A 16,825-nucleotide genomic window follows, 5' to 3' on the forward strand; every position below is an offset into this window, starting at 1 on the left:
ATTCCTTCTGCCTCTAGAGCAGTGAGGTTGTCGGAAAGGTGGTGGTTTGACTCTATGATGGTCGTGGAATGGGCAGCTCGATGACAAGTAGAGTAGAGGCATGTCAAGCATCTGTGCCACAGGGAGGTGTCAGTAGACTGCGTAGAGTGCAACGGAGTAGATGGACGTTGGGCAACATTGCATTTCAAATGGGATTTGTCTCATGGACACACGAGCAAGTTAGCAAATGTTTATATTTGTTTCTCAAAGAAAGAAGCCAATGCTTATATTTCAGAGGAGTACTTATTAATCGACGAGGCAAGCTTTGGCTCCGTTTCGAAAAAAACAGCTGCATGGGAGGTCGAAATGCAGTTTTATTCCCTGCAAGAGTGAGCTTCACAAATGGTGTTGGAGGGTAGGTAACCAACCCCCACACAAGTTACAGAACCGACCCAAACACGATGAGATGAACTACTCTATAGGCTCTAATAAATTAGACACACACACACACGACGAATCGAACGACGAACGCCCATGCAGATGGAAGCACAATTTTCCGGAACTATGCTTGGATGCGCATGTTCCACGTCATGGTGAAGCTCTTCCCCAGCGGCAACGCCAGCCCGCCCACCTCCATCGTCACGCCGCTCCTCTTTTCACCCTCCACGGCGTCATCTTCTTCTCCTTGGCGCAGCACCTGCGCGGCGTCGGCGGCCGCGAAGTAGGGGCTCGATGTCGCGACCGCGGTGGCGTCGTCCGCGCCGTCGACCTGGATGGCGAGGTCCGTGCCGGCGCCGTGCAGCCCCAGCACGGTGATCTTCTCGATGACGAGGCCCTTGTGCATGCTGTAGCTCCCCATGGCCACGTCCGACCGCACCGTCACCTCCTTGCCCCCGCGCACGGCCGCGTGGAACCGCGCGTACGTCGCCTGCCCCTCTGCGAGCACCATGGCGGGCCGCTCGTCGTCGTCCACGTACACGGCGCCCTCCGCGTCCGCGTCCGCCGCGCCAAGAGGGAACGCCACCACCAGCGTGAACGGCGTCGCGCGCGCGTCCCGGGAGATGGTGCCGCCGCGCTGCAGCGGCAGGACCGTGCCCTGGTGCACGTGCACGTTCACCTCGTTCAGCGGGGCCGGGAGCCTGACGGCGGCGCCGGAGCCCGTGGACACGACCGCCTTGCTGGTGTCGAAGAGGTTGTACCACGTGCCCGGCGGGAAGACCGCGTCGACGGAGCTGGCGCCCTGCTCGAGGACGGGGGACACCATGACGCCGGCGCCGAGCAGGAACTGGTTGCTCACGCCGTAGCACGGCGCGAAGTCCGGGAAGGAGAAGAAGAGCGGGCGCGCGACGGGAGCGCCGGTGAGGTGCGCCTGGTAGTTGAGCGTGTAGAGGTAGGGGAGCATCCTGTAGCGCATGCCGAGCGCGTTCCGGGCGGACCTCGCCACGGACTGCCACTGGTAGAGCTCCTGCCTCGGCGAGGCGAAGTTGGCGTGGTCCCTGGAGAAGGGGTAGAAGGCGCCGAGCTCGATCCAGCGGCTGCACAGCTCCTCCAGCGGCGGCGGGCTCGCCGGGTAGAAGCCGCAGATGTCGGAGCCGACCATGGGCATGCCGAAGATGCCGAAGTTGAGCATGGTCGAGATGGAGTAGCGGAGGTCCTCCCAGGTGCCCTTGTTGTCGCCGGTCCAGTGCGCGGCGTAGGCGCCGGAGCCGACGAACGTCGACCTGGTGAGGATGAACGGCCTCTTGCCCTGGATGCTCTGCAGCCCCTTGTGCGTGGCGATGGCCTGCGAGAAGCCATACAGGCTGTGGGCATTGTACTCCAGGACGCCATTGTAGTGCACGGCGCTGGTGGCGATGGTGTTGTAGCCGAGGCGCGCCGACTTCCCGGAGGCGTTGATCTTGTACGGTGGCTCGTCCCACCTGGTGTTGGTGAGGTTCTTGCAGTCGAGGCAGCACAGCCAGGGCTCCTTGGACGTCGGGTCCGGGCACCGGTGCGTGGTCGGGATGGTGCACTTGCCGGTGCAGAAGTTGGAGGCCTCGTTCATGTCGATCCAGAGCCCGTCCACGGGGACGAGCTCGTGGAAGCGGCGCACCTCGTCGATCCACCACGAGGCGCCGTTGGGGTTGATGAAGTCCGGGAAGTAGACGGGGCCGGGCCAGACCTGGGCGAGGTATGGCTGCCCGTCGAGCTTGATGAAGATGTCGCGGTCCATGCCGCGCTGGTACACGCCGTAGGTGTGGTTCACGTTGATGCCGGGGTCGATGAGGACGATGTACTTCATCCCGCGCGCGTGGATCTTGTCGAGGAAGGCCAGCAGCTTGGGGCGCGGGTAGTTCACGGGGCTCAGCGTGAAGTCCTTCCTGGCGTCCATATGGTCGTCGTCGTTCCAGATCACGTCCAGGGGGATCTGCGCGCTCCGGTAGTTCTCCACCACGTCCTCCACCACCGAAAGGTTATGGTATCCCCACCTGCATTGGTGGAACCCTGTAAACCAGAGCAAAAGGCAATAAGAGATTTGCAGCATATATACAGTGTTAAATTTCAAATACTCTGTTCTGGTTGCAGAGTAAAAATAGTAAAGAGTAGTATGATTTACTACAAAACAATTGGACCACATGTACGTACTGCAAGAAAGGCAATGCAGGATAACTGCTGTTTGGCATTGTCTCTCAGGTGAGGTCTCTTGACCATATTCAGAGCAAGTTTTGTTTTGGTTTTTGCAGCCACATTCTCAGAATCACGAGTTGGGGATGTCGGTTACATATTTAGTGCGAATCAAGAAATTGTTGGTTTGTTACAAATTACAGAGAATCCAGAAATTATGGTCTCAAATTATATTTGGCCGATGATTACGCGAGGGAGCTAGATGTAATTGTGCTTACTATTCTTGCTAGAATTTGGCTCGTTCCATACGTAGTACTAGCATTGGCTAAAGAAGCTAAACATGAACAAGATATATCAAGACAGGCAGAGTTGATGGGCGGTTACCAAATGCCCAGTACGGCATGGGCGCCGGGCGGCCGATCATGGCGGTGTACTGGTCGACGACGGCGAGCGGCGTCGGGCCGGCGAAGAAGTAGAAGTCGAGGAGGCCGCCGATGACCTTGTAGGTGAGCGAGGTGCCGGTGTAGAAGACGTCCATGCCGTTGCTGTTGAGCAGCAGCACGGCGTGCGCGACGCCGCGGCCGGCGATGTTCCGCAGGTCCACGTACACCGGGTGGGAGCCGTAGAGGTCGGTGTTGAGGTTGATGGCGGAGGCGTCGGTGGTGTAGAGCGTGTAGGGGTCGTTGGGCCGGAGCTTGATGCCGCCGGGCTGCGTGTTCTCGCCCAGCCCGTACAGCGCGGCGTCGCCGGGGAGGCGCGTGGACACCTCCAGGTACTGGTCCTTGAACACCAGCGGGGCTTGGCTGGTGTTGAAGAGCGGCTGCCGGGTGGATTTGCGGTGCACGGCGAACCAGAACGGGTCGCGGCCGTAGGTGAAGACGAGGTCCTGACCCGGGTACTCGCCGGCGGTGAAATGGGCGCCGTCGGCGGTGGCGCCGAGGGGCGGGGCCGGCTCCCGCGGGAGCAGGTCGTAGGGGACCTCCCACCTCTGCTTCTCCGCGTCCGTTATCTGCACCCGTACCCTGTCCATGGTCTCGTGCCTGCACAAGTAGTAGTACAGCAAACACATTCCGCCATTACAAAATGCACGAGCTTGCATCTCCATTGGTCTCGGTCGTAGAATACCTATAAATTAGGAGCACGCATGATTGGAATACATATATACTACTACTAATCCGGCTGGACAGAGTAATCATGGAAGCATGAACACACATTGTGCCAAGAGAATATGAATATGATACATCAGCGGGGCAACAAATCAAGAACTGGGCACGCATTGTTATCTAATCTTATAATTTCTTGAGCATGTTTATAGTACTTGTAATTTCGCAGACCAATTCCTCAAATTTGGGGAGCTGTTTTGCCCTTTTTCTTGAACAGATCGAACGGGCAATTATTGCAGCCACAAACATTCCCCTCAAACAAAGCTACTGGTACTAGAAACCGTGGAATCCACATAGAGCACTGTGAATAAAAAAAGCCGCGAGGAAGAAAGAAGCTTACTTGACGAAGAGCCTGAGGCGGGGGATGTCAGGGCCGTAGGTGGAGGTGCGCCGCTTCACCTGGAGGAAGCCGACGAGGCCTCCCCCGTTGGGGCGCTGGACGAGGGAGACCAGCTTGTACCCGAACCCGGCCGGCTTGGGCGCCGCTGCCGGTGCCTTGGCCTTTGCCTTGGCAGTCGCAGAGACGCCATTGCTGCTGCCGGCCAAGGCCAGGATGAGGAGGAGGAGGAGGCACCGCCATGGCAGGAGGTGGGAAGGAGGGCGAGGGAGCATCGCTGGCCGCGTTCCTCCTCTCTCACGGTGCAGCGGCGGCAATGTCGCAGGCTCCACTACTCCTCAGTCCTCTCACAGGTGTGAATTTGTGAGAGGGAGAGAGCAGGGGCGGATAGTGGATAGGGAGCGAGAGAGAGGGAGGTGTAATGATGCGAGTAATGAGGGGAGAGAGAGAGCGATGTCAGTGTGCGGCGGTACACTGCATGCAGTGTGTGATGAGTGGCATGTTCAACGGGTGTGCAGCACCGTCCTCCTTTATAGCCGCCGTATCCTCTCTCTCTCTCGGGGTACTCTCTGTATCGTGGGGTCCGATCAGCCGCGGCATGGCTGTCAGTCACTGCACGCAACAGAGAGGTTTTGACGCCTAGATCATGGCCGGTTTTTGAAAAGTTCAAAATTCAATAAAATTCACAATTTTACATTTTAAAAAATCTAAAAAAGATACAAACATGCGTGGAGGCATAACACACATGTGTAAATTTTCAGGACAAAATACGTTGAAATGAAGGCAGTGCAAAAAAAAAAAGACAAATCTGTGGCTTTTCAACACATGATACTATTCATCCCAAAAGTACATGGATTTGTTCTTTTTGCACGAATGGCATCTCAAGGTATTTCATTTTGAAATTTTACACACACACACATCACATTCTTGTGTACTTGTACAAAAAAATCATATTTTTTATACCAAAAATTATGAATTTCAATTATTTTTTCAAAAATTTTGGCCGATCTCCAAAATGCCACTTTCTATGGATTATTCAACTCAAACATGGCTCAATGATTCCACTGATTCTCTCTTGCATAATCTTAGAGAGGATTTAAATGTTATTGAGTAATAAAGGTTTTTTTTCTCAGGCATTGAGTGATAAAGGTTGTTTTTGCCGTAGCGATAATAATTTTGGCATCAAAATACCGCTCCCAAATGATTATTCTCGTTGGCCGCGGAAATTCGGCAAAAAAAACCCCGATACATGTCAATCACACATGCGAATACCACCAACATATTTTTCTTCCGCCTCTCGACCTTGGCCGCGGGGCTCCTCGCACTCCGCTTTCTCATCTCCGCTTGCGCTTGGCTGTTGCTCTCCTTTCCATAGCGAAGTGCGAGGCATGCGTGGCACAGATCGCGGGAGGTGGTGCGTTCGGGCTAGCATGGTTGCGCGGCATCAGTTCCTGGTTCGTGAGCACAACAGAGGCGACCAAGAAGGCGATGGTGGTCTCCAAGGATCTAAGTCCAGAGGAGAACGAGAGGATGTTCCCCGATGGCAAAGCAAAGTATCCAATCGAGATCGTGCTTTGGGCCATGGAGGAGGCGGAATCTGTGGATCGAGTGCTGCGGTGGAAGTGAGCGGTGTTCTGATCCGCATCCGAGGTCTTCCTAGTCTGGAGGAGGATGTGGTGGCGGTGGTGATGGCGCTACAACCGGCAGGAACGCTGGATATGTTGATTCTGATTAACAACGACGGGCACATGATGCTGAATAAGAAGGCGGTGATGTGGTTCACATGCCAAGGCGATCCATGTACTTCCCTCATCGTTCTTCTAGCCTGCTCAGCCTCGCTTGCTTCGCGGTCACGGAGTAGGGGTCTCCCTAGCCGATAACTGCTTCTCATTACTTGTCGGTGATGATTCAGACAAGGAGGCTAAGATCTCATGGGTTTCTACAAGTAAGTTTTGTACCCCCATCAAAATATTTGCATTCACCTTCACGTTCTAATGGAGTGATATTGTGAACATCAATTCTAGATCGAGGATAATCAAAATCTAAGCTAGAACAACTAATGAATTCAAATCCTTTGTTGTTGGATATATATTGTAGTGGAAATTCAGTTTTGTTTGAGGAGCAGGGTAACATTGAACCTCATGCTTTCTCTGACGGTGTTCATCTAGATGATAATAATTCAAGATCAATTGGGGATTCTTGTGACAGAGTAGTTCCTAGTGGCGTGGAGGTTAGAAATCACTTGCAAGATGGAAATTTTCCGGCCATCCCAACTTATTGGTATGAGGATATGCTTGAATTTTTTGAGACTTAGCTTTGGATAATTGTAATGTGGAAGTGCTCTGCTAGGCGAGAGCATAATTTGTTCTGCTAGGCTAGGCCTAGGGCTCCCATGGTACCTGATGATGCTCATGGGCCACTTCGATGCCCCATGTTCGACCCTGGTGGGCTTTGGGAGGGTGTGGCAAATACGTATTCTGAAAATATGTTCTCTAGCACTTTTTTGGTTACTTAAATAGCATTCCCCTCCCCCTACGGGGGCTTGACAGTGATTTTTCCGAGCCAAAGTTAGGGTTCCATGTTCCACCGATAGCTTGAAAGAGGATAGCTTGGCTGGAAACTATGGAGGCACTAGTGGGTAGGGAGAGAAAATTACCGATGTAGTGGGGTAGATAAACATGATGATAGGTGTAGGAACAACAATTCTAGAGATGGGGTATGAAGAATAATGCTGGGGATGGAGATCTGAGTATAAATCAAGGTCATCGGGAGCATAGGAGACAAGTGTTGAATGATGGTGGTTTGTAGTCTGGTGGTCAAGGTTTACAAGAGCTGAAAGGTAATCTAATCTTGGTTCTTCTCATCATAATGATAGGGCGCGACCTCTGATGCTTCAGAACAGATTCATAATAGGGTGGCTCTCGATCTAGCACAACATCAATAGTTATTTGGGGCTCTGCTTGCTCAACTTGCTCGGAGTAGTCAGCAATTACCCCTAGATCTGAAGCCCAATTTTCCAACTCTGGAGGTCAGATCCTAGAGCATGTGAGTGATCTTGACAAGGGAAAGCGTTCTTATTAATGTGCTTAGCGGTAGTTCTTGGAATCTGAACAATTTTGTGGGAAATGTTGGTGAGTAGTGATAGTTCTCACAGAGATGGTTCAGTGGGAAAGATAATATTCTACGAAGAGGTTAGAAAGGTAGCAAATGTTGTTGCTACTCTGGAGAATATGAATCTATTCATTATATATTCTTTCAATGCTACGTTGCAAGGTTAATTTGGAGTCATGTGAAATGTGCTTGTCCCCTTAATTTCACGTGTGTTAACCTGACTTAGTGTTTTGGTAGATGGAATAAAGGCTTTTGAAAGCCTCACAGACTGCTGGTTCTGGTAGGGGTTTCTGAGATGTTTTGGATGATTTTGCATTTGTTGCAATGACATTATTTTTTACAGAGAAATTATCTCTAACCCCATGACTATGATCAAGTTGATGTGCCCTTGGATCATGGATTGGTCTATCTTGAAAATAAAGGAGCCGGGACAAAGAGTGCTAAAGTTGGGAGAGGAACTCACAGAGTGGGTAGCAAGTGAGGTCTATTGGGCATCTCATGGTTGGAGTGTTCTTTGGATTGGTGGCTCATAGTGGACCTGATGCTAGCTTTGATTTTGTTCATCTTCGGCTGATGGCTTCTTTGCCCTGTTGCATCTCTACCTTAGTTGTCTTAACTTGAACTTTTTATATGTGTCTATCAGAGTCTAGAGTTTGGAGGGTTTCCAGTTGTGGCTTGGCCTCTTGTGGGATCTTGCAATCTTGCATGATCCCTGTTTCTGCACCATGGATCGTTGCGTTCAAGTGATGCAAAGTTGGAGGTTGCTAAAAATGTTGCTTTGGGGCTTTGTAGTGGTAGTTTGGTTGGATTCTTAAGTTGGTAGTTTGTCTAGGACCACATGGTTTCTTCGAATGAAACTAGAGAGGGAGGCCTCTCTTTTGCTTAAAATATTAATATCAACACCGTAAAAGTTTCCAAACTCTTGAGGCCGCTACCCCAACTTCCATCTACTCGGTTGCACCACGTGGAGTCAACCGGCACTACCATTTAGGATGGCTGTCTGACATGACTCTACTTCTCTTTGATCTCCAATGCTCCATGACCAAACCACCCATTGCCCAAGCCACACATGGTAACTGTCTTAAACCTTGACCATGACACCAACACATTGAGGCCACTATGAACATCACCTACCTTACCACCATAATCATGGGGATCAGTTCAAGAGTTCAAAGAACGAACCCTAGGATCAATGTCGGGAACATAATCGATCTTACCACCAGGGACAAAGATGTGCAATTGGATTCCAATCTCGACCTTAGCAAGTTCATTTGAAGATATCCTTGTCACCATAATCGACAAGGATATGTGGGAAGCCCCCTTCTTGACCCCCACCAATCATGACAATGCCTCCCTTGCTGGAAAAGTCATCCATCTCGCCCTTTGCCCCGGCACCGACATGTCCACTTCCACTGCCGCCCAGATCAAACCTTGCTCATATGAAGTTTACCCCTCCACCAAGAACCTCCCCCGCTATTCCTCTGTGATCCAAGCATTCACCTGGATCTCTAGCTTACGAATATCCATGTAATCCCGCTCCTTCGCGGTTCGCTTAGACTGGTGATCTGAGCAAGGCATGTCGCGAAAGCCACTCTACCCAATCCTCCCACATTCTTAGTGGTAGATCTAGGTGAGCCGCTCCGACAATGGAATTCGGTCGAGCGTCTCCGAGTGCTCTGCGAGGATTCCATCGCCCTCGTCGCCCGTAGTTGTCTACACCCATATCTTCCTTTGCAACTTGGATGAAACACCGACGAGATCGAGAGGGTGCTCACAACCGTCGATAGGGAGAAGCATCCAGATAGTCAGCTCCACTAAGTTTGTAAGTGTCGTACACACAATAATCTATTGGTCTTGGGCCGCTAACTCTTCTACCTCAATCTAGTTAAACTTTTGGAATCTCAAAGGCCCATTTGACTTGCATAACAGGTGTGCATGTTTAGTATCATATTGCTAGTCGAGGAAGAGAATATGTAAGGTTTTGTGTTCTACTGTTCGTTGTAGCAAGATAAAAGAGAGCAATAGTGTGCACGTCACGTTTTGTAAATCAACTTCGAGTTCGGGCTAATCTTATGCGCCTAGTTGGAAGAACAGTGCTGATTGTTCGTGTCTATCCTCGAGCTCATTGTAGACACATTTTGTACTTCCAGATAGTTCTTCTACCACGTTTCAGTTGCATCTCTTCACTTTCCCGCGCATCCTATCTATAGGTAGGGACATAGAGGAGAGAAGGTACGCACAAGGATATCTGTAGACAAAACATACACTCATACTGAGTTCCTACTGTTGAGCTACTTCAATGACGACTCCATCCTCGACGACTACAAGCATAGCTATTTGAAAGAGCATTAGTTCAAAGCCGTGTCTTTTGAAAACCCGTATCGGTTGGGGAGCAATTATGTGTTTAGGATGCACCTCGGTATGACTGCTTGCTTAAGTTCGACTAATCATCGAGGTCAATCCGCCTGCTTCGACTACATCGTCTACGGTGGATGACTGTCTCGTCTTCGTCACCATGGCCAACAATGAACTCGTACGGATTGTTCTTTTCTGTGTTGGCATGTGTACATAAGTACTCCCTCCGTCCGCGAATAAGTGTACATGTAGCTTTTGTTCTAAGTCAAAGTTTTAAAATTTTGACCAACTTTATAGAAAATAATAGTAACATATATGACATCAAATTGATAGATTATCAAAGTACATTTCAAAACGAATCTAGTGATACTAACTTGGTGTCATAAATGCTTTTACTTTTTCCTAGAAAGGTGGTCAAAGTTTTAAAACTTTGACTTAAGACAAAAGCTAGATGTACACTTATTCATGGACGGAGGGAGTATATGCTACTCCCTCCGCCCATAATATGTAGTGTCAGAAAACGTCTTACATTATGAAAGGGATGGGGTAGGTGTTTCGTTATTTGCCATGTGAGTAATCTTATGATGATTATAATTTAAACTAAGCTTAAATAAACGAAAATTGTCTGATTTATAAAGAAATCACGCTTCTACCAGATCGAGGGGGTTCCTCTTCTCTGATGTAATCCCAACATCGTGTTTTTTTTTCCTTTCATGCATCTCATCAAGAACTGCCGGCAAAGAGAAAAGACGCGTCTCCTTTGTAGACATCAAAAAGGCCACCGCATTTGTTTAGGCGTGATTATAGTCATAGAGGGTGGCAGACAGAAAATTGCAAGAGGATAATAAACGGAAATGCCGTGATAGGCAGGCCCCAGAGGGCGCCCATGTCCACGAGGCATGTCCGTTCTCGAGACCCTACAAAAGCCTTGCATGAGTCGTGAGTGAGAGCGCCAAAAGATCCTACTAACACAGGGACATGGGTGCCGATTTGACGCGGCGTTTCATGCATCATCGCTGTTTGTTGTGCCTCATCTGCCGTTTTGTCGCCAGGGGACCTCGCCCAAAAACCCGCTACAGAAACTGACGTACCCGGCCTCAACTATTTTTTCTCTCAAAGAATGTTAACTCTCTTTTTTTTAGTCTTGAATGTTGCTTTAACTTGAGGCTGGTACATTGACAGCATTACTACGTACTGTACGCGCATGCATGGTTCTGACACCTGTAAATGCAAAGCAAGCAGCAGTCAGCAGACGTAGAGAAATTTGTACAGTACAAGACACACGTGGAGACTGTCTTTATACGTACTGTATGTCCCGGCCAGGGATTGTGGCCGAATTGGCGGAGCACGGCGCGTGAGAGTCCGTCGTTCTCTTTTTCGTCACTCAACAGCGATCGTGCTCATGCATGGGCGCGGTGTAGTGTAGTGGCGCGCATGGCAACAAGCATTTCTAGTACGGCTACGTGTTGTGTTGCGTGAATCGAGTGGATCGGTGGAATCAGACAAGCGGGACACCTTGATCATGGGCTCAAAACTCGGGCCCTGTGTTCTGCTCTCTTGTGTTGTGCTCTGAGCTGTGAGCTCTGACACCTCACGCACGCACGCACTCATCATTTCCCGAGAGTATAAGCGTACGGTGTACTCGATAAAGCTGGCTGGCGGAATCTTTGACGGATGGAAGTGGCGCCAATTGCTCGCGATCGCAAGCATGCAGGCCAAATCATCGAAGGAACTCGATCCCATGCATACGGGGATGCTCCTACGTCCTACGGCAAATGGCTTGCTTGCTCTCGTACGGTGTCTTTCTTCTCACGGTTGCATCGTTGCAAATGACAAATTAGAGTATAACAGATGCCTACGCTTTCTATACAACCACCTCACTACTTCCTTGGTCTTGGTTTACAAGTACTTCTCATATTTTGGGTAATATTTTGGCCAATTAGGCTAATTAGGCTATGACTGCTGCAGCAGATTGCATAGCAGTATTTGTCAGGGACGCGGTAGAAATCCCATCCAAGATTTTTACATAAGCACTAGTAGAAAACAGGGCTTTGGTCCAGGCCGGGTCAGCCCATTAGTCCCGGTTCAGTCTAGAACCGGGACCAATGTGGGCATTGGTCTCGGTTCGTGAGCTCAGGGGGCCGGACCAATGGGCCTCGCTCCTGGCCCACCACCATTGGTCCCGGTTGGTGGCTTGAACCGGGACCAAAGGCTCCCCTTTAGTCCCGGCTCATGTCACCAACCGGGACCAATGAGGTGCCTATATATACCCCCTCGCGCAAGAGCAGAGCACAGTGCTCTGTTTTTTCTGGCCGAGGGGGAGAGGGCTTTGTGGTGCTCTAGCTCACCTCCTATGCACATGAGGTGTTCGATGGAATGCCCGAGCCACACTACTTAAGCTTTCTCCTCTCAAAGCTCGACCTCCAAGCTCCATTTTCCTCGAGATTTGTCTAGATTTAGCGGTCCGTCACGCCCCGTCCCCGTCTTCACCGCCGTCGATCACCCGCGCCGATCTCATCACCGACACCACCGTGGTGAGCCTCTTATTCTTATCTTTTTTCTAAAAGGAAAAATATTCTTACTTGTATGTTTAGATAGTGTATCATTTTCTTACATTTATTATTGCATTTTATATAGTGCGATGGTTTTGGTATCCGCCCCCGTCGGCCCTCGTCCTGTCTATGATTCGGATGTGGTATGTATATTATCTTTATAACTATTGGTTCATTTATTGTTTATGAAAATTATGCCGACCAACGTGACATAGATTTTATTTATCTAGGATGTATGTGAATCGGAAATGCCAACCGACCCTATTGTCGAGAGGTTAAATTTAGTTGAAGAAGAAAACAATTTGTTGAAGGAAAAAATAAAAAAAATTGAGGAGGAGAAGATGATATTGGAGTTGCATGTTGCGGATGTCGTCGATGATCACAAGATCAAGATGGATGCAATGCGCTTGAAGATTAGAAAGATTAGAAAATATGCCATTCATATAGAGGCTTGGTATCATTATGCCGTTGGATCAATTGTTACCTTGGTTGCGATTATGATCGCATTTGTTTTCGCATTAAAATGTTTTACATAGTTTCAATGTATGGTTTAATTAATTAGATGCTCTGGAGAGCTATATGTTGTTAGATGAGAACTATGTATGCACTTTGGTTTTAATGTGATGATGAACTTCTATTAATTTGGACACTTAATTATATATAATGCACGCAGATGAACCGGCAATGGATGTACGGTGACAGACACACCCGCGAGTACATTAAGGGCGTGCATGAGTTTCTCGATGCGGCTGACGCAAACAAGCAGAATGATTTTATGTGTTGTCCATGCACTGAATGTGGGAATACGAGGTCTTACTCTAACCGGAAAATCCTTCACTCCCACCTGCTTTACAAGAGTTTCATGCCACGCTATAATGTTTGTACGAGCCACGGAGAAATAGGGGTTATGATGGAAGACGGCGAAGAAGAAGACTACGATGACAACTATGTGCCCCCTGAATACGGTGATGCTGCAACGGGGGGAGCTGGTGAAGATCAAGAGGAACCAGACGATGTGCCCAATGATGCTGCAACGGGTGAAGCTGCTGAAGATCAAGAGGAACCAGACGATGTGCCCGATGATGATGATCTCCGCCGGGTCATTGTCGATGCAAGGACGCAATGCATTAGTCAAAAGGAGAAGCTGAAGTTCGATCGCATGTTAGAGGATCACAAAAAAGGGTTATACCCCAATTGCGAAGATGGCAACACAAAGCTCGATACCGTACTGGAATTGCTGCAGTGGAAGGCAGAGAATGCTGTGGCTAACAAAGTATTTGAGAAGCTACTGAAAATATTGAAGAAGAAGTTTCCAAAGGATAACGAATTGCCCGACAGTACATACGCAGCAAAGAATGTCGTATGCCCTCTAGGATTGGAGGTGGAGAAGATACATGCATGCCCTAATGACTGCATCCTCTACCGTGGTGCATACAAGGATCTGAACGCATGCCCGGTATGCGGTGCATTGCGGTATAAGATCAGACGAGATGACCCTGGTGATGTTGACGGCGAAGGTGATGTGGTATGCTCCTATAATACCACGGTTGAAACGTCTGTTCAAAAATGAAGAGCATGCCAAGTTGATGCGATGGCACAGTGAGAACCGAAAGAAAGATGGGAAGTTGAGAGCACCCGCTGACGGTTCGCAGTGGAGAAAAATCGAGAGAAAGTACTGGGATGAGTTTGCAAAGGATCCAAGGAATGTATGGTTTGCTTTAAGCGCGGATGGCATTAATCCTTTCGGGGAGCAAAGCAGCAATCACAACACCTGGCCCGTGACTCTATGTATGTATAACCTTCCTCCTTGGATGTGCATGAAGCGGAAGTTCATTATGATGCCAGTTCTCATCCAAGGCCCTAAGCAATCCGGCAACGAAATTGATGTGTACCTAAGGCCATTAGTTGAAGAACTTTTACAGCTGTGGAATGAAAACGGTGTACATACGTGGGATGAGCACAGACAGGAGGAATTTAACCTTAAGGCGTTGCTGTTCGTGACCATCAACGATTGGCCCGCTCTCAGTAACCTTTCAGGACAGACAAACAAAGAATACCACGCATGCACGCACTGTTTAGATGACACTGAAAGTATATACCTGGACAAATGCAGGAAGAATGTGTACCTGGGCCATCGTCGATTTCTTCCGACCAACCATCAATGTCGAAAGAAAGGCAAGCATTTCAAAGGTGATGCAGATCACCGGAAGAAGCCCGCCATGCGCACCGGTGATCACGTGCTTGCTATGGTCAATGATTTACACTACGTAATCTTTGGAAAGGGTCCCGGTGGACTAGCTGTTCCGAATGACACTGAGGGACACGCACCCATGTGGAAGAAGAAATCTATATTTTGGGACCTACCCTACTGAAAAGACCTAGAGGTCCGCTCCTCAATCGACGTGATGCATGTAACAAAAAACCTTTGCGTGAACCTGCTAGGCTTCTTGGGCATGTATGGGAAACAAATTGCCCAGCTTGGCGAACAAGCGAAGCAATCGTGCCCCCCGCTCAAGGTGCCTAGCCACAACGTCGCTAATGATCCGAGGATGATGCCCGGTTATAGCAATCTTGCAGATTACCTGCCCAACGATGTACATTATGAACCCATGGACGTGCAGATACAAAGATACGAGTACGGGAAGCCTCTCGTCAAAGATGAAAGATCTCTATCAACGATGATGCGAAGATTGCATGATTGGTACTTGAAAATCTGCAGAGACTCTGGGGGAGGAGTACTTTGTATGTGAAAGTTAAAAAGGAGCATGACCTCGTTGGAATTTAACTGTTGCCTGTTTCATTTGAGGAGTTCTATCAGTTTTTTAATCAATTGGCCCTCGATAAAACAACGGTCGCCTGCTATTGTCTGTAAGTAGTACTACTTCTGTCATTAAGTTTCTCTATATAGCTTAGCTCTTTCATTGCATGTATTTATAATCATCCTCGCTATATTATGCAGATTGAAAATCGCCGAATTGAAGAAAAGACAAGTCGGTGATATTGGGTTCATTAACACATATCTCATAGATGCAACTCAGGTTAAATTTCATGCCGCAGCTACCGAGGCCAACTTGCTACGATCGTTGGTAATAAATGAAAACAAAGATATAATACTCTTTCCTTACAACTTCAAGTGAGTGTTACTGTCTTGTGCGTATTCGGTTTCCCTTATATATTAGTCAAGGTTATAGTAATGTAATTGATGAGTTATGCATGCGTGTGCAGTTTCCACTATATTCTCCTAGAGATTAAGCTTGAGCAGGGACTAGCAACCGTCTTAGAATCAAGACGAAAAGATCCCCAGGACTATGCAGACATGACTCAAATACTCGAGAAGTAAGTTAAATCGATCATTATCCACCATATGAGCAACTTTATTCATTTCCCGATATATCAAGTAATTGTTTTCTTTGTCCGGCAGGGTTTGGAGAAAATTCACCAGAAAAGCTCCGGGACTGCCGAAGGAGCTGCAATTTAGACACCCGAAAGTAAGTACTATAGTAGCATTTTAAGCGCATCTACTAGTCATTCAAGCGCTAGTTTCATCAATACCATTTGGCATTCTTGCTTATCAGTTTGATTAACCTCTATTTCTTGTAAAGTGGTTGTGGCAGGAATAAAGGAATGATTTCTGTGGATACTACGTTTGCGAGTTCATCCGCCACACGACCTGTGAGCGGGGCTACACTGACGAAAAATATGAAGTACGTAAATAACAACATTCACAATTTTATTTTATAACATCATTTGTGTTGAGTTTCATTCATTCATATATATATGTATTGACCCACTTTTTTAAATTAGATGTTTCGGAAGCGGGATGAACTCCTAGCACCAGCTCGCATCCGAGCAATTCAAGAGGAATTGGCGGCATTCTTTCTTGACTACGTGATCCCTGAAGACGGAGAATTCTATGTGGACCCTGAGTCCGTATGATTATATTTGTAAGAGATAATTATTGTATATATGTAGCCGGTAGTGTCAGATAGATATACGAGAACTTGTTGTTCAACCAATCTCTCGGAGAAGGAGAGGTGGTCGATATCACTTCTCTCTGTATGCATATATGTTCATGACGATCTTCTGTTTCCTTCGTTTGCTTACTAGCTAGCTAGCGTGTCTAGTCCTCTCTATACGTATGTATAGTACGTAGCGTCGACCAAGCACGGACATAAGAGAGGACACTTCTCTCTATTAATTATAGCTAGCTAACACAATATATGAAACACCTAAATTAAGCCCCCAACCCCCCCCCCCTTCAAAAAAACAAAAACCCCAACCACAGAAATGCTGACGCGTGGATGCCTATTGATCCCGGTTGATGCCACCAATCGGGACCAAAGGGTCTCCTGCCTGAGCTCTACGCACTGCCCACATGGAGGCCCATCAGTCCCGGTTCTAAATTGAACCGGGACTAAAGGGTCGGGGCATTAGTACCGACACTTTAGTCCCGGTTCTTGAACCGGGACTAAAGGCCCTTACGAACCGGGACTATAGGCCCTTTTCTACCAGTGAAGGCTGATGCATACCCCTCTCTCTCTCGGTACACATCTGTCTGCACCTCGGTGCAACCACCTGCCAAATCACTAACATGCCTCGACGGTGCGCATGTCCGATAAAGACGCGACAAACCAGTAACGATGCCACACACGCTAGTAGCACACCACACATGCTAAACAAAAAGGCGCTTCAGCCTCCATAATCTCCACATGATAGTATGAGTC

The 16,825-nt window shown here is 48.5% G+C and overlaps 1 protein-coding gene across 1 annotated transcript; it reads right to left on the minus strand.

Moving 5' to 3' along the window:
- Positions 1 to 335: 335 nt before the first annotated feature.
- Positions 336 to 4,582, minus strand: XYL1 (alpha-xylosidase 1). The gene is made up of 3 exons (XM_048705485.2): positions 4,087 to 4,582; positions 2,968 to 3,623; positions 336 to 2,463 (listed from the first exon to the last, which is right to left on the minus strand). Exons 1-3 carry the CDS (start codon positions 4,356 to 4,358, stop codon positions 542 to 544), a joined length of 2,850 nt encoding a protein of 949 aa, XP_048561442.1. The 5' UTR covers positions 4,359 to 4,582; the 3' UTR covers positions 336 to 541.
- Positions 4,583 to 16,825: the final 12,243 nt, after the last annotated feature.

The sequence above is a fragment of the Triticum urartu genome, chromosome 3A, assembly GCF_056163025.1.
Source record: "Triticum urartu cultivar PI428250 chromosome 3A, HENAU_Tu73, whole genome shotgun sequence".
NCBI classification, from domain to species: Eukaryota; Viridiplantae; Streptophyta; class Magnoliopsida; order Poales; family Poaceae; genus Triticum; species Triticum urartu.

Coding starts and splice junctions, on each gene's coding strand:
- XYL1 (XM_048705485.2), bottom strand. CDS start 4,358: ATGCTCCCTCGCCCTCCTTCCCACCTCCTGCCATGGCGGTGCCTCCTC. Junction 3,624..4,086: donor CGCCTCAGGCTCTTCGTCAA/GTAAGCTTCTTT, acceptor CTACTTGTGCAG/GCACGAGACCATGGACAGGG. Junction 2,464..2,967: donor CATGCCGTACTGGGCATTTG/GTAACCGCCCAT, acceptor TCTGGTTTACAG/GGTTCCACCAATGCAGGTGG.